This window comes from Nicotiana tabacum, chromosome 10, assembly GCF_000715075.1.
Source record: "Nicotiana tabacum cultivar K326 chromosome 10, ASM71507v2, whole genome shotgun sequence".
In the NCBI taxonomy this organism is placed as follows: Eukaryota; Viridiplantae; Streptophyta; class Magnoliopsida; order Solanales; family Solanaceae; genus Nicotiana; species Nicotiana tabacum.
This window is the reverse complement of record NC_134089.1, coordinates 85,069,463-85,087,424: the sequence shown is the minus strand read 5'-3', so window position 1 is coordinate 85,087,424 and position 17,962 is coordinate 85,069,463. Positions and strand designations below refer to the sequence as shown.

The following is a 17,962-nucleotide window of genomic DNA, read 5'->3' as shown; positions in this document are numbered from 1 at the left end:
CTTTAGGTATTCGATGTACTTATTCCTCCAATCCCAAGTTAGATTTGTGGAGTTTATTTCGGCGTGCCCTTCTTCGATTACTAACCTCGAAAGGTGTACGACAGTCCTCGAGCTAAGTTCATTATCTTCGATCGATGATCCCAAATTTGCAAGGGCAAAGTTTTGTTGACTTGATTTACCACAAGTTGGGAGTCACACTTGGCCTTGATAACCTCTGGTCCCAAGCTCTTAGCTAGCTCGAGACCTGCAATCATATCCTCATACTCAGCCTCATTGTTAGTTAATTTTGAAGTTTTAATAGACTATCTAATTGTATTACCTATGGGCAGCTTCAAAACGATGTCTATCTCGGACCTCTTCACGTTCGAAGCGCTATCTGTGAAGAGGGACCACACCCCCGATAATGTACCTGATTTTGATAATAGTTCCTTTTCGACCTCGGGTACAAGGGCTGGCGTGAAGTCGGCCACAAAGTCTTCCAAGATTTGAGACTTGATGGTCGTTCGGGGTTGATACTCGATATCGTACCCGCTGATCTTGATAGCCCATTTGGACAATCGACTCTAGAGTTCGGGCTTGTGAAAAATGTTGCGAAAGGGATAGGTGGTTACAACACAAATTGGGTAACATTGAAAATATGGTTTTAATTTCCTAGAGACGCTTATTAAAATGAGCGCTAATTTTTCTAAGTGTGGGTTCCAGGTCTCGGCCTCACCTAGGGTCCTATTGACATAGTAAATAGGAAATTGTGTACCTTGCTCTTCTCGAACTAAGATACCACTTACCGCTATCTCTGAGACCGCTAAGTATAAGTAGAGTTGCTCGTCCGCTTTTGGGGTGTGAAGCAATGGCAGGCTCGACATGTATCGTTTGAGTTCCTCCAAGGCTTATCGACATTCCGGGGTCCATGCAAAATTTCTCTTCTTCTTAAGTAGTGAGAAGAACTGGTGGCTCCTATCTGAGGACCGCGAAATAAATCGACCTAGGGCGGTTATGCGCCCTGTTAACCTTTGTAAAGCCTTGACATTATCAACAACTGTAATGTCTTCAATTGCCTTGATTTTATGGGGTTGATTTTGATCCCCCGATTTGATACCATAAAATCGAGGAACTTGCCCAAACCGACCCCGAATGCACATTTCTCCGGGTTGAGCTTCATGTTGTATTTTCTCGGTATGTTGAAGGTCTCCTGCAAATATTTTAAATGGTCCTCTGCTCGCAGGGACTCAACTAACACATCAAACCTCCATTGATTTACCTATTTATTCTTCGAACATTCGATTTACTAGGCATTGATAAGTAGCACCAGCATTTTTTAGTCTGAACGGCATTACATTATAGCAATAGGTGCTGTATTTAGTGATGAACGGAGTCTTTTCCTGATTTCTGGGTTCATTTGTATTTGGTTGTACCCGGAGTAGGCATCGAGAAAACTAAAGATCTCGTGGCCGGCCATGGCATCGATCATGCGATCGATATTCGGCAGAGGAAAAGAATCTTTAGGACATGCTTTGTTTAAATCCTTGTAGTCTACGCACATTCTAAGTATATTTCCCTTCTTAGGGACTAGTACTATGTTTGCTACCCATTCGGGATATTTTACCTCCTGAATGGAACCTATATTGAGATGTTTGGTTACCTCGTCCTTAATGAATGCATGTTTTACCTCGGACTGGGCCTTCTCTTTTATTTTACCGGTCGGAACTTTGGGTCCAAGCTTAGTCGATGCGTAGTAATCTCTGGTGGGATACATGTCATATCTAGGTGGGACCAAGCAAAATAATCCATGTTATCTAAAAGGAATTGAACTAGTTTTTTCTTGAGCTCGGGGGTTAACCCCGTGCTTAGGTATACCTTTCGATCGGGCAGATGCTCGATCAGCATGATCTGTTCCAACTCTTTGACCATTGACTTCGTTGCATTAGAATCATGGGGGATTACGAAGTTTCGAGGTATCATACAATCATCATCCTCGAAAGTTTCATGCTCCTCCGATCTGGCCGAGGCCGGTGACTGTGGTTGCTATTTGACTTCTTGCTTTCCCTTTGACTCTGATCCCTTTGTTAATGAAAGCGTCGATACCAGTTCTACTTCGTCGATTACAAACATTTCTTTAGCGGCGGGTTGTTCACCGTACACCATTTTGATTCCTTCTGATGTTGGGAACTTTAGGACTTGATAAAGCGTCAAAGGCACTGCCCTCATGTTATGGATCCAAGGCCTTCCGAGCAGCGTGTTGTACCTCATGTCACCTTTGACCACATGGAACTTTGTATCTTGTATGGTTCCAGCCATATTTACTGGCAAAATAATTTCCCCTTTTGTGGTTTCACTTGCCATGTTGACGTCGTTAAGTACTCGAGTTGTGGGCACGATTTGATCTTGGAGTCTGAGTTGCTTTATGACCGTTGATCGAATAATGTTTTCCGAACTACCTGGATCAATCAACACACGTTTAACTTGAATTTTATTCATAAGGATAGATATTACCAGTGTGTCATTGTGAGGTTTTTCGACCCCTTATGCATCCTCGTCGTTGAAAAACAAAGTTTCTTTTGGTAAGTAGTCCCAAGTTCGATTTTCCCTTGTGATGTCACCTTGGTATGTTTAAATACCGGTCCTTGAGGAATATCGACCCCTCCAACGATCATATAAATCATATGATGTGGCTCTTCCTGCTTGTTTTACCTATTCAAATCCCTGTTTTTGAAGTGATTCTTGGTCTGGTCACGTAACAATTCTCGAAAGCGCCCTCGTTGAATAAACAAGTTACCTCCTCCCTCAGCTATATGCAGTCTTCGATTTTGTGACCGTGGGTACCATGGTAATTGCATATTTGATTAGGGTTCCTTTGAGCTAGATTGGTTTGTAGGGGTTTGGACCATCTAGTTTTCTTGATCCGTCCAATGGCTGACACAATACCCGATGCATCGATGCTGAAGTTGTATTTTGATAGTCGTGGTGCTTCTGTGGGCTCGGCATGTTTATCGAATCCACTTTTATTCATGAGCCCTCGGGAGCTATGTCCTCGATCATTTCTTTGATCTTTTTGAACGGGATTACGTCCTGGGCCGTTGTTTTTACAATCTGCGATGTATGGTTGGTACCGATCTCTGTTCGATCGGGGTTCTCTATCGATGTCCCTTTGAATTCTACCGATGGGCCTATTTGGGTAAATGGAACCAGAAGGGGTTCCCAATTGATCATCCTCGACCATGATCTTCAACTGATATCGATTATATACATCGGCCCAGGTCACAGCTGAATATTCAATTAAATTCTACTTTAGTCGTCGTGATGCTATCGAACTTCGTTCGTTCAAACCTTGAGTGAAAGCTTGAACAGCCTAATCAGCTGTGACTGGGGGTAGGTCCATACGTTCCATCTGGAACCGAGATACGAATTCCCTTAACATTTCGTTGTTCTTTTGTCTCACTTTGAAGAGGTCCGACTTCCTAGTCGCAACCTTTATTGCCCCGACGTGTGCCTTTACGAAGGAATCTGCAAGCATGGCAAAGTAATCGATGGAATTGGGTGGCAAATTATGGGTACCATATCATCACCCCTTTCAATAAAGTTTCTCCAATTTTTTTCAATAAAACGGATTCAATCTCATCATTTTCTAAGTCATTCCCCTTTATTACGCATGTATAAGAAGTGACATGCTCATTAGGGTTGGTGGTTCCATTGTATTTGTGAATTTCTGGAATGCGAAATTTCTTTGGGATGGGCTTCAGAGCCGTACTTGGAGGGAAAGGCTTCTGCACGAACTTCTTCGAATCCAAACCCTTTAGAATCGGTGGTGCCCCCGATATTTGGTCAACCCGGGAGTTGTATGTTTCGACCTTTTTGTCATTAGCCTCGATTTTCTTTTCACCTGATTCAATCCATTCAGTGAGCTCCTCGAGCATTTTCATAATGATGGCCTCAGTCCCCGATTCATTGGCGTCCGGTTTCTCTGGTACAGGTTCGGCTCTATGAACAACTTCTTATGATGTTTCGAGCTCAATTCTCCTTGGTGCTGGATTCTGATTTTGAAGTTGTGCTATCGCAGCTTGTTGACTCTGCAACATCTCAAATATCATTCGAGCACCAAGGAGCTCCTCGAGCATTTTCATAATGGTGGCGTCAGTCCCCGATTCATTGGCGTTCGGTTTCTCTGGTACAGGTTCGGCTCTATAAACAACTTCTTGTGATGTTTCGAGCTCAATTCTCCTTGGTGCTCGATTCTGATTTTGAAGTTGTGCTATCGCAGCTTGTTGACTCTGCAACATCTCGAATATCATTCGAAGGCTAATTATGCCTTCTTCGCTGCTCTGTGCGTTCTGACCGGCTGCTCGAGCATTTTGCGGATGCTATTTTCAGGGTCGACGCCCAAATTCCCATTAATGGCAATGTGGGAGCTGACATCGACTGGGTCTATGACCGGTAGTCCATCGGGATTGACTGGAGGTACTCCGTTTTTCAGGGCGGCTATGTTTTCGTTCTCTCCATGAAGACCAAGGTCGTTGTTTGTGTGAGTAGGTGCTACTTGAGAGTTTGACATGTTGATTCTTGAAATCAAAGACACTTACGAGAACAAGCGTAAAGCAGTGTGTGTTATGAGAATTAATACCAAGCAATCACTATTATCCTTAGCCCCACCGTGGGCGCCAAACTGTTTACCCTTAAAATTGGATAACAATTAAACATATAATGTGGTTTTAAGGACACGTGATTTCACCTAATACCAATTGATAAATATGAAGATTAGTAATAGAAATCAACAATAAGACAAAACAAACCAGTGTTGTAACGTAATTCAGCCCTCGAGCTAGAGTGCCCTCGAATTGATTAATGCTAAAATAGTTAAGAAATAAGCAAGCTGACGAACAAGAATATAAGCTGGAGAAAAAATGTTATATTGCTTTGATATGTGTGAACGATGTGTCTTACAAATGATTAAACCCCCCCTCCCTTTATATAGTAGAGGAATTCTACTTATGGTATAACTCTAATTACATAAGGAAATCCCATGATTAGCTGATCAATTGTTCCTGATTTGATCCGTTCCGAGATTAATGCCATGATCTTCGACTAGTCACAGATATCTCGCATTTTTGTTATTGTGTTATCTCCGATTTTGCTCGATGTCTATCTCATTTGGTCTCGATCGCCACTGGCCTTGATTTCGACAGGTACCTCAATTCCCAAACTCGGTACCTTGTCCTCGTGCTTTGGTTTGATCCACTAAGGAGTCGACCTTCGATGCAACTCTAGTCTCGGTCAAATAGTAAAATTGGGTGGGCCCTGGTTTCAACCGTGTACAAAGCCCATAGATTAACGGAGCTATATTTAATCTAAAATCGAACAATAGAGGCAAATTTGATTATTATCCCTTTATATAATGATAATAGATTGTTTAATATTGCAGATTCTTTGAAACTCATTTTTAATTAGTTATGATCTTATTATTGGGGAGTCGGACTGGTGTTAAAATATCCACAAGAAGGTACGGAGTTGCGACTGGCGAGAGAGTTGGGAGAGATGAGGTTGAGCTTCATTCGACCCATCTCATGTTGCGCTGTTTGTCTAGCAACCTCAGTCAAACCTCAAACACCGCTATTTCTAAAGCCACCTATCTTCAAAACAACCTTATCAGACCTCAAGAAATGGCACCTTTGGGCTAAATCCCTAGCTTCTTCTGTGGGTTCCACTTTCTTGGACCTAGACAATGGTCCAGACTCCGACCTGTTGCTCCGAGAGCTAAATTGGCTCGTTGAAGATGCACTCGAACAACCCAAATCACTCTCACACCAAACCCACAACAATTATAACGATAATGCCACCCCAGTTTCAATCAGGACATCTTTAGAAGAACTATATACGTTGTGGAAACAAAGGGTAGAAGAAAGAAGGCCGTTTCAGTATGTGGTGGGTTGTGAGCATTGGAGGGATTTGGTTTTGAGTGTAGAAGAAGGGGTTTTAATACCAAGGCCTGAGACCGAGCTGATTGTGGACCTTGTAGAAGATTCTATTAAGGAGAATGAGGAGTTAAGGGAAGGCCTATGGGCTGATTTAGGGACTGGAAGTGGTGCACTTGCTATTGGGATTGCAAGGATTTTGAGTAATTCTGGTAGAGTTGTTGCTACTGACATAAGCCCTGTTGCTGCTGCTGTTGCATCTTATAATGTGCAGAGGTATGGTTTGGAGGTTAGTGTTTTCTTCAATTTTGTTTATTGGCTCTTTTTGTTTGAGACTTTTAAGTCGAATTTCTCAAGTTGGTTGATCTTTAAAGCTAACTGAATCAATTTCGACTTTTATAAGTGTGCAGTATTGGTTAGTCTTGCAAATGTATGACGTTGGCCTCAGATGAATCTAAGTAGTATAATAAACATGGTCAGTGGGAATTCATATAGCCGACCCTAACTTGTTTGGGACTAAGGACTAGTTGTTGTGGTTAGTCTAGCAAAAATGGTGATTCTTAAAATCTCTAGTTGGAGGTTAGTGTTTTGTTCTGTTTTGTTTACTGGCTCTTAATATGCTTCTTGTTTGACGTTAAAGCTAATTGAATCAATTTCGACTTTAAAAGGCTTGCAGTATTAGTTAGTCTTGCAAATGTATGATGTTGGCCTCAGATGAATCTAAATAGTACTCCATCCTTTTCAATTTAGATGAGGTAGTTTGACTCGGCACGGAGTTAAAGAAAAAAAAAACGTTTGAAACTTGTGGTATTAAAAGGTGAAGGGGTAAAAACTTTGTGGGGCCATGACATTTATGTGGTTATAAAAGTTTTTCATTAAGGGTAAAATGGGTAAAATGAAGAGTTTAAAGTTGAATTATTTCCAAATTTAGAAATGTATCATTTATTTTGGAACAGACTAAAAAGTAAAGAACCTCATCTAATTTGAAAAGGAGGGACTAGTAGACATGGTCAATGGGAATTCATATAGCCGTCCCAAACTTGTTTGAGACTTGGTTAGTCTAAACAAAGTGGTGAGTCTTAAAATCTTTGTGGCTGAAGAAAGATGAGAATTTGGGTTTTCTTGATAAAAAAAAATTCAGAATTTTCTATAGAATTAGTGAATTGTACATTTTCTTGTATTGTGTATGGCAGGAAAAAGTGTTGGTAAAGCAAGGATCCTGGTTTGAGCCATTGAGAGAAGATGATGAAGGAGAATTTGTGGGACTGGTTAGTAACCCACCATATATTCCAAGCAAAGATATTGATGGGCTACAAGCTGAAGTGGCTAGACATGAACCTAGACTAGCGTTGGATGGCGGAGTAAGTGGTATGAATGATCTTATCCATCTTTGTGATGGGGCTGTTTCAATGTTGAAACCTGGTGGTTTCTTTGCATTTGAGGTAACCAACCACTCATATATGAGTAAACATGATTTTGAGCATGTCTTCTTTGATACTTGGCAAAATGGGTTCAGGGCCACTTAAATTTGTACCCATTTGTCAACACGGTAAATAAACTTATAATTTTCCCATTTTAAGGCTTCTACTTGAGAAAATAACTACTAATAAATACTTTTGACCGTTGACCGTGCCTATGTGAAATCGATGTAGCTGACATGGCCACATTGAGTGAAAATCACGTTGTCAAAGCGCGTAGATAGAATTGTTTTTATTAAAAAATATTAGATTCAGAAAAAAAATATAAATGAAAAAGAAAAAGAAAAAACCTATCCCTCTCCCCTTCTCGTTGGTGGACTATCGATAGAGCTACGGTGGAAAAAAAGAGAAAGAAAAATAAGCTAAAAATCTAATAAACTATTTTTTTTCAAAATGTGGGACCCAAAAACTCCACATGTCATATAATAAAGATCAAGCATGTGACATGGCATTCGTGTCAGAGCAATTGATGAACACGTTATGTGACATGGCATGGCATTCGTGTCAGAGCAATTGATGAACATGTTCAATACAAAATGCTTATTAGTAGTCATTTTCTCAAGTAGAGGTGTTAGAAGGGAAAGATTATAAGTTTGTTTACCGGTTGACAAATGGGTGCAAGTTTAGGTGGCTCCGAGGCCATTTTGCCTTGATACTTGCATTGCAAAAGCTTCTCTCTTTTTATTTGCTTATTAATGCTCTTCATCATGGTGCTGCAGACAAATGGTGAAGAACAGAGCAAATTCTTAGTCCAGTATATTGAGACTAAGAAGCAAGACAGCTTTTCTAAAGTGAAGATGATATCAGATTTTGCTGGCATCCACAGATTTATAACTGGATTTAGAGGAAGGTGATCTGTAACAGAAAGAGAAAGAGCCAAAGAAATTAAGAGGAAGGATGTGGGGGGACGAATTCTCTTCTCTTGGGTCTGAAAATGTCAACTATGATACTTGGACTTTGCTGAATGATATTAATTTTTTGATTATCTCTGATCTTGTGCAAAGAATTTTTTACTTCTCTCAATTACACACTAAGAAAAAGACACTGCTAGTTACCAAATAGCATATCACACTTCAATACTAGAATATAGTTTGAACAATGTAACAAAATACACTGCTTTCTGCTTGCAACTAATGAAACTAGGATTAGAGTTAACATGATCTATTATTTCAGTTTTGTTGGAAGATGATCCTGATCTAACTATGTGCAGTGGCAGGAAAAAAATGTACATCTCGCTTCTAAATATGTGGATAATGCAGTGGAATCAATAATATGAATTGTCCTACAATTGCATAAAAAGTACAATATCTTCTCTGAAATTTATTGCACCTAAAATAGTACAAATCCAGGCAGGATCATCAGATGTACAAAGATTTACTCAGTTTTGTACCTCCTACTCAATCCAAAAGGATCTTGATAAAAAACCGAGCATCGCAATAGATAAATGCACTGCCACATAATTAGGATGCTATTTACAAATGGATCAGCTAAACCAGCACATTTTTACTTCCTTAGCCAAGCCAACGTATGGCTTCTCCCTTGATGAGAAGCTCAGTCATCTTCGAGTGATGCATAAGGAAACCTTAAAGATATCGCTTCGTGTGTTATTATCCTCATTTTTTGTTTTGTCCTGATTTTAGGGGCAGTGGATGTTGATCCATCAAAAGAGTGGCATGCACAAATTCATAGCCAATTTTGATGCATGTGCTTATGAAGACCTTCTCCATTGCTTCTTTCCTTTCATCTGATTCAACTTGAAAGGACTCCAAGTCTTTCTGCGCTTTGGAGTTTCGCAAAAAAGTCCAGAAGCTAGAGCTTGTTGGAGCCACAGCTCGAATTCTTCATCTTCATCTGTCATCTCAGCATCCAACTCCCAGGGATACCTGCTTGAATTGGATCTCTGGGTTGATTTCTCTAATCCAACCATGTTTACATGGAAACTCGGCCTATGGGTATTCGGTCTACAGGCCATACCCTGCACAGAGGAGATTGGTCAACACAAGTACTAGCAGAAAACGTCATTTTTCAATCTTTTTTCACAATAATAGCTTTTCTTTTTTCAGAACAATAGTTTTGATGCTGGGATTATTCTATTACTTCCACAGGAGCAATGACTACTAGTTGCAAAATAAGTTGCACAGAGACCACAACACGGAAGCCAAACATATTTGATATTTTATTTTTTCAACAGGTTGAACAATCAATTTCTTATCCACCAGCTTCGTGTCACTCCCCCCAAAAAAAAAACATTTATCAACATACATAGAAAACGATGACAATGATGTTTAGAATGAAGATGGAGTAAATTCCCTGGATGGTCACCCAACTTAAGGAGATATCCCACCAGTCACTTTTGTTTCTTTTAAGACAACAAGAATCACCCATCTATTGCTATTTGACTTAGAAAATAAATATCACACATTTGACATGCCATATCATATTAAAATTCTATTTTTTAATAATAAACTCATTTAATCCATGATCCTTATATCTATGAGAGTTTAAATTAGCAGATATTGGTCCTACCTCATTCTTTCTTTTTCACAAGTGTTATAAATTCCACAATGAGAAACAAACATGAGCTCCATAGTGGAAAGAATTGGTAAAGCTTGCCATGGTTTTGTGAATGTGTCTTTTGGCGTGGAAGGAGTGGTTGACCTTAGTAAGCAATAAAAAGGTTGTTACCAGAGTTGGTATTAAACATCTCCATCTTAAGTTTGCATGACTGTTTCTTTGTGACGCGTTTTATTTAAATTAGCATATATCATGAGAGATTCTAAAAATACTGGAGGTTCAATTCATTGGACCAACTTTTGGCATATAACAGCAACAATACTTGATTGACAGTTTATATGCAACATCTTAAGGCATAATGATCCAAGCTAACTTATCAGTTGTGCAAATTCTAGGATCCTTAATCATTTTTCTTATAATTTAGTGGTCTAAATAAATATAGTAGGAATAGTTTACTTCATAAAAGTACTCTCAGTTATCAATCTAGTGAAAAATGGATATAAAGATCATGAATTAAATGAGTTTTATTATTAAAAAAATTAAGTTTTAATATAACATTGTGTGTAAATCTGTGGTATTTATTTTTTAAGTCAATTGGCAATAGTTGGGGACTTTGTTGTCCTGAGAGGAACAAAAATGAGTATGCTGAGATATCTCCATAAGTTGGGTGACCATCCAAGGAATTTACTCAATGAAGATGTCATGAAAGCAGTGATGCAAAACAGACAAAAAGAGCCAATTGAAGCATCCTACAGATAAGTTTAAATCTATATCTGACTTTGTACGAGTAATAACAGAGAACACTGACCTGACATATGGCCCATTCTGACACATCGAATATCTTGCCCTCGGCACAGACGAATGCACGAGGTATCTCCGCCTGAATGACAAGTAAATACGGAACATATGAAGAATGAGCATTTTATTGGTACACATAGAGAACAGAAAAATGTGAAAAAATATAAAAAGCATGAGGTGAAAATGTGGTTATCATAAGAAAAATTACATACTAAAGGAAGAGAAACCACTATGAACGTGCCGCTAAATGCCGACTTCAAATCTTTGGATTTGACCTTTGTCTAGTTCTGGCATACTAATTGGCCAGAGTTCTAACAGTTTGATTGAAATCCTCTAGGCATATGAAAACACAACTCATAAACAGTTAAAAACACCAAACACCCCTGTATATCATAGCTTGATACAAAAAACATGTTAAGATAGACCAAACCAGAGGAAAGTTGCAGACAAAGATTAAGAATGACCAAACCAGAAGAAAATTCCAGACAGATGATGGATTTACTTATTTGCAACATTAACAATTCACAGCTTTGTAATAAAGGTGAGGTGAAAATTAAGTACATGAGTACCCAAGGAATTTGAATGGTTTAAGTATTTTTTGATAAATTGATTCCTATATTATCTATTGAAAATCTAACTAGACAAATAATGATCAAGTATAAGATGCCATAAAGATTTTCACCTTGCTTTGAGAACCCATAATTAAAAAATATACTTCCAAGATATTCAGGAAATGATAATTTCTTCCTAAATGATAGTATCAACTGAACTAGTAAAAGAACCAAATGGAACACTAATTTGCATCAATCCTTCAGCACAAAGAAATTACTCTGAAAATTAATACCTTTTGAGGTCGATTAAAAACCAATGATCCTTTGTATTCTACCCATCCATCTCCATCTTTGGCTTGATGATATTGACAACAATCCTGAACACCAATAGCTTTCTTTAATATTTGAACAAGTGAAAGAGAGGAACAGCAATCATAACAGACAATTCCGAGGATGACCAACCTGGCACCATCTTGCCTTGGCCTTTGTCCGATTGGTGCAGATCCAAATGTGCGAGTTGCCACATTTTGTGCAATGGATACGCCTCGACTCTTCTGCGCAGTAGTTAGAGGACTCCTGAACCATACCGAATGAGTCATTTTGAAATATATTCTCCCTGTTAAAGGATCTGAAGATAAACTTTGGCAGCTTATTTATCACATGAAAGAAATCGACATAGAACTGGTGGCTTGCAAGAAAGATATCCTTTGTTTTTTAAAGATCGATCCGTAACTATTTGCATCAAGTTCCCTGGGTAAACATTACAAAGCTGAACAGGCTCTTAACTAAAATCCAAGTTTCATATATCAGTCTTAGACTCGTACCGTGAAACTTCTTATTCCAGTAAAAATTCTTTCTTCCGATAATTCCAGGGTATCTCACAATTTCTGCATACGCCCAGAAATTGTCGTTTCATCTTAAATGCTTTAACGTGGATCTTTTTGGTTGGGCAACAAGTATCGCATGATATAATTTGGTGTCATCATAGCAAGAAAACGGTGGTTCAACGAAGGACGGTGCAGACATTGAATCTACTCTTTACCAGTTAAACTGATAACACTAGTTCATTGAAACCTTTCCCGCGTTAATAATTTTATTTGCAGGATAAGATGTTGTATTATGTTCAAGCATTAGTAAAATTGTTATGCGGCCTACTAGTGCCTGAGTCACCGGAGGTAAATAAAGTTCAGTCAGATAGTTGTACCTGGTTAGAAGTGCTAGCTGATCTTTGCATTACACTCTTAGACTCTTCCTTTCTGAGTTGCTCATCATAGTCTCGCTTCTTGACAGCATCAGAAAGAACCTGAAAACAAATGAAAGTATCAGAAAACCATAACGGTCAGTTTGCATCTCAAACAAATACGAAGCAACAATACTTTGATAATAACAATTACCAGATAAATCAAATTTTAAAACAGTAATCACCTCATATGCACATTGAAGTTTCTTAAATGATTCACTGGCAAGTGAACTTCCCATGTTTTTGTCCGGGTGCACAAGCATTGCCTGAAGCATTACATGTATATAAAATTAACATCAAACTGAAGGTAAATGACATCATCAGATCAAACATGAGATTTTAATATTTTGCGCCAAAGAATGTCATAGACATTTTGATGCCTAGTTCAAATCCATCAAACTAATTAGAAGGTTTAAAATCTCTGTTCATATCATTGTATACACTGTTTCCAGAACCCCGAGTTAGTATCAATCTGACATGTAACGAGATCAGAAAAGACGGCATGAGCAACCAACATCAATATGATACATTGTAATTCGTTATAAGGTCATTTGGATATGGAACTCCTGTAGATGTCTCTTGCACTCATCAACAACAACAATAACCCAGTAAAACCCCACAAGTGAGGTAATTCGCACTCATCACTTGGCTTTAAATACCTCTCACACAAAGAAGATAATATTAAATTTTTGCCTGGATGTCTAGCAAAGCTTAAGCCTATCTGGCAACATTTTGACTTGCTAGAAGGTAGATTAATCTTGATAACATTCTAACCGAGAAATTGTACCTTTGCAAGACAAACTGAAGGAAACAAGGAAAAAAAAAATTATGATTAGACGTGACTTCCCACTGACAATAAGTTAATAATGTATAGATTAGTTACATCAGTATATCTGTGAGAGAATACATTTGCACACACGCATCCTCATCTGCCTTCTTCCACTAAGTTACAACAACAACAACATACCCAGTTTTATCTCACACTGTGGGGAGGGCACTAAGTTACTAGTCATAAATGTATATTAAACCAAAACAAATATATTGTCTGCAAAAAAAAAAAAAAAAAAAAAAAGGAGTCATGACCAGGTCCTTATTTGCCTGACTTCAGTTGCTCATGTCTATTTGCATAAAACAGCTCGCAACAATACAAGGCAGATGACAATTTTATTATTATCAGTAATATAAAGAGATAATAGTTTGAAGATTTCGCTAAAAAAGTGTTATAGTTCTTAAATTCGGGGGAATAACACTAAAGGAAAGAAGAGGAGTCTGCTCTAGCAGTTTTAGATCCCACTGGAAGTTTTCCCAATTGATAATAGCTGTCATTGAACAGCATTGACCTCTTCTGTAGGCATCAAGGCCGAATCAACTACATTTAGCAACCAAGTACCAGTCACTCTAATGGAGAGGCAGCTAAGATTTCTAAGTGAAGGAATGAACAGAAAGATAATAGATAGTGTGTGAAAAAAATAACACACCTTTTTCCGATATTCTTTTTTCAACAGCACAGTATCAATTTTCTTTTGCCGAGAAACCCCTAGTGCTTCATAATGATCTGCACTATCTAGTATCCGCTTCATCTCAATAAGCGAATTTCCATCTTCTCTAATTACTTGCTTAACAGGGGGTTCTTTCAGTTTGGTAACAACTGATGAAGTAGAAGCAGCGTCGCTGAATGTTTTGCTTTTGCAAGCGTGAACCTTTTCAGGTTCATCCACAGGAACAGATGATTCATAATCTGTGGAGAAGTCATCCTCAGTAAACGATTCAGACTCTTTATAATCTTCAACGTGCGTGCGTTCACTCAAATTGTCACACCACTGGAGTAAGTAGTTCATTAAGTCATTGGAGAGGAACGCGAGGTTTATTGAGAGACCAACTCCAAGATATCCAACTCGAACTTTTACACAATACATAGCATATATGGTAGCCATAAGTACCACAAGTCTTGCATGGTTTAATGAAAATAGATAACCTACAAAGCCACAAAAATAAGGATCAAAGGTTGCATAACATCTGAAAATACGGTATATCATACATACAAATTTTCCCATGGAAAAGTAAATAACTTTCGAAATTTAGCATATCGAAGCAATACCATAAGGAACATGAAAAGAAGTTCAAAGAGTAGGATTACTCCATAGTATCTCTTTTCTGTCTTAATTTAAATTTTTTAAGTTACATGTGCTCCCAGGACAGGAAAATTCCAAAGTCCAAACAAACAACATCCATCCAGTCCACACATCAAATAGTCCAGATCCTATATCTGCAGCCGAATCCAGCTGGATGAGCAGGGATAATACAATTGAATGTCCAAAATTAACCGCTAGTTTTCATGCAATGTAATCCATCTAAATTTTATTGCCCGCCTAACCCCAAGGATAATAGTAGACAAATGTCTTGCCAAGTTTTCGTCTTCATGGGGAATGTTGTAGAGCAAATAAAATAAAGCTATATTTACTTTGGGTTGCGTATAAGATTTAATAAAATCTCAAGTAATGAAGAGATTCAAGCAAGCAATAATGTAACCCTTCAAGTGATATCACACTATCTAGTCGCATGTCCATTTATTAGGTCTCATTTTTTACTGAATAAGAATGGTTTGACCCATGAATGAAAAGAAAACATGCACATGAAGTTAAGCAATTTGGTCAAACTAGTTGCATTAGATGGAACAAACTAACCTCCAACTATAAACAATACACCAGTAATCCAAAAATTGGCATAGATCCACAAAACTAGAATAGCAAAGAGCCCCACAATGAAAAGCCCAGGAGTGCAACCCAAATACTGAACAGCAGCACCTGCAGCACCCTGAAAAGCAAATAAGTATCAGATATCATCAGCACCTCATTATTGAAAAGGGAAATGAAACAAGTGGAATAGCATACTGTATTTTTTCGCGAAAAGGGAAGGCCAATGAGTAGTAGTGGCACAAGACTAAAAAAGAAGCTAGAAGAGACCATTTCCAGTAACCATCTATATCTTTCCTTTCTCATTCAAGAACTAGAGATGAAGTTGAAGTTCAAGCACTCTAATTGAACTATAAATTATAAATACGGAAAATTTTGAATTTTAAATATACTCCATTCAATTGGCATGGACATCTGTATGTCCCTAAACACAGGAAAAGAGTGGTACTTGCTTTATGTCTAATACAACCTTCAAGGAGTTGGATTTCTAAGTAATACTACAATATAATAATCTTGAACATCGTCAAGCAACATATAGTCTCTCATGTGACAATAAGAAAAAGTGAACTTAATAAGCATGACAGGTATGAAAAAATCATCACAAGGACCAAAAACTGTAGTACTTGCTCATAGAATCCCCTGCGAAAGATACTTGTGAGCAAAGTCCCTACACAAGCACTTTTGGACACTACTGCAGCATTAATTTAAACAACAAACCAGTTGATATGTTCAAATCTTATTTAGTATGCCATTAAATGCCTTAACAAGTACAATGCATATGCAATAAAACCAGAATCAAGCTGATTGATCGACCAATTAATGAAGAGGTAGCAGATCCTGCCAATTCTCACAAATCAGACAAAAAAAGTAGAAAGCTACAGATAAAGAAAGCTTCTAGCAAAATCACAAACAGAAATGGAATAGAACCATACCATACTAAGGAGCACGTAGACCAGACATGACATCGATGTTAAACTTAGAAAACAGCTCCACATAATAACTAGCAATGCGGCGGATCCAAGCCCAACAAACGATCGACATCCCCGTACTAAACAATCTTTCCAGTATCTGAACAAGATAAAGAGCCCTTTTCCTAGTTTTGCACATCCACAGCAAACAATTGGCCAATGCCGCTCAATAAAAATTGCAATTTTATCCCTAAAACAGCCAGCAGCTGTCCTCACAACAGAGTAACAATCCTTTTTTGATTGCAACCACATCCAAGCTTGTTTAAATAACCCAATGTCCTCCATTACTAAATTAATATACACACAGCTAACTGAAAAACTACAATACCCAAAAACCCCGAATTTTCAAAATGTTCCAAACACCAGCTATTGGTAACCATCATTTTGATATGAGAACAACTCATATGACCAAACCTGTGAAATCATAGCATTAATAACAAACATATCTGCTAACTACAGGATCAGCTCTCTAATTGAGGCATATAGAAGAAAGCCCAGATCATAAATTCATTAAATCCAAGCACCCAAGTAGCAGAAACAAGTAAAGACAAGATCCACAAGATTCCATCTTCACGCAGCAAAAAGTAGTATTAGATGGAGAGTGGCAGTTGGTACATGAGATAATAAGAACCAAAAAGACAAAAAAAACAGTAATTTGCTTCACATGTACGTTTCCAAAAAAGCAACTCCCAATAAATATAAGCACAAGACTTGGTACTTTTTGACTTGAACAATCACAAAGTTTCCATCTTTAACTGGGTTACAAGTGAATGTGTGTTGAATGTATTTTGATTCTTCTTCATCTTTTCTCTATGAGTGTGATTTTCTTATTTTGGGTGAAGAAACCCTAGGCTTTTTCAGGGAATCCTTGTGAAAAAGGTGCTAAACATAAGGTTAAAAAGTCTCAAAAAGAAAAGAAGCAGAGAGAGAGAGAGTATGTGTGTGTGTGAGAGAGAAAGAGACAAGAGTGATGATGATAGAGAGAATGTGTCTGATGACTTGTTTTAGTGTGTGTGTGTGTGTGGGAGAGAGAAGAGTTTAGTTTAAGGAAATCTATGGCATTTACTTGTAAATTTAGGTTTAACAAATAACAGGGGATAATAATCATGATGATTGGACCCCATTTTCCACCGTTTCTCTTTTTCATTTTATTTTTCACTTTATCCAGTTACTTAAATTTTTGTTTTTTTAAGGTGTTAGTCGAAGTTGACTCATGACTTTAAGAAGGTAATGTCTTCCCGTATATTTACATGTGCTCGATATACCTAACTAAATAATCTAATGTCAGTTGTTCAAAATAAAATTTTATCTCTATATATCTTACTTATGATTAAACTTTAAAGTAATTAGTATTATTTATTCTGTCGTCATTGATTGATAGTAAACGCGAATAAATTTTACTTCAAACTCGTTCATCTTTATGGACAGGAATTAGAAACCAATCCTAAATCTTTAAATGCTTTTTTAATCTGCCACAGCTCCTATTTTAGTGTAATGTATTATGATTAGGTAAAGTTTGGTAATATCTAGAACAAATAAAGAGGTAAAAATTGCATGGGGTATTTTATTTGGTCGCTCCCATTTAATCTATACTTATTTTTTTTAAAAGTTTTAATTTGTACCCACTTTTTAAACAACTTCAGCCATTTTTCTCTTCCTCATTCTCCTCTTTCGTTTCTTCTTCTTCTTCTTTCTTCTGCTGTTGTTGGCATGGGCGGATGCACGTGGAGCCATATGGGTGCTCTAGCACCCATTGCTTTTGGTGCGGAACCACTGTTTTATGTAAACAATTAGTATTAAATTAACAAATAATTTTA

General features: G+C 37.8%; 2 protein-coding genes across 2 annotated transcripts; one reads left to right on the top strand and one right to left on the bottom strand.

Annotated features, from left to right (window-relative positions):
• The first annotated feature begins 5,423 nt into the window (after positions 1–5,423).
• On the top strand, positions 5,424–8,366 carry LOC107818231 (uncharacterized). The gene is made up of 3 exons (XM_016644185.2): positions 5,424–6,192; positions 7,097–7,345; positions 8,101–8,366. Exons 1-3 carry the CDS (start codon positions 5,527–5,529, stop codon positions 8,233–8,235), a joined length of 1,050 nt encoding a protein of 349 aa, XP_016499671.2. The 5' UTR covers positions 5,424–5,526; the 3' UTR covers positions 8,236–8,366.
• A 262-nt stretch (positions 8,367–8,628) lies between these two features.
• LOC107818232 (uncharacterized) lies at positions 8,629–17,212 on the bottom strand. Its single transcript, XM_016644186.2, has 9 exons — positions 16,110–17,212; positions 15,169–15,298; positions 13,963–14,459; positions 12,670–12,750; positions 12,449–12,547; positions 11,707–11,820; positions 11,538–11,621; positions 10,704–10,775; positions 8,629–9,356 (listed from the first exon to the last, which is right to left on the bottom strand). The coding sequence occupies exons 1-9, from the start codon at positions 16,428–16,430 to the stop codon at positions 9,090–9,092; spliced, it is 1,665 nt and encodes a 554-aa protein (XP_016499672.1). The 5' UTR covers positions 16,431–17,212; the 3' UTR covers positions 8,629–9,089.
• Between the last annotated feature and the right edge of the window lie 750 nt (positions 17,213–17,962).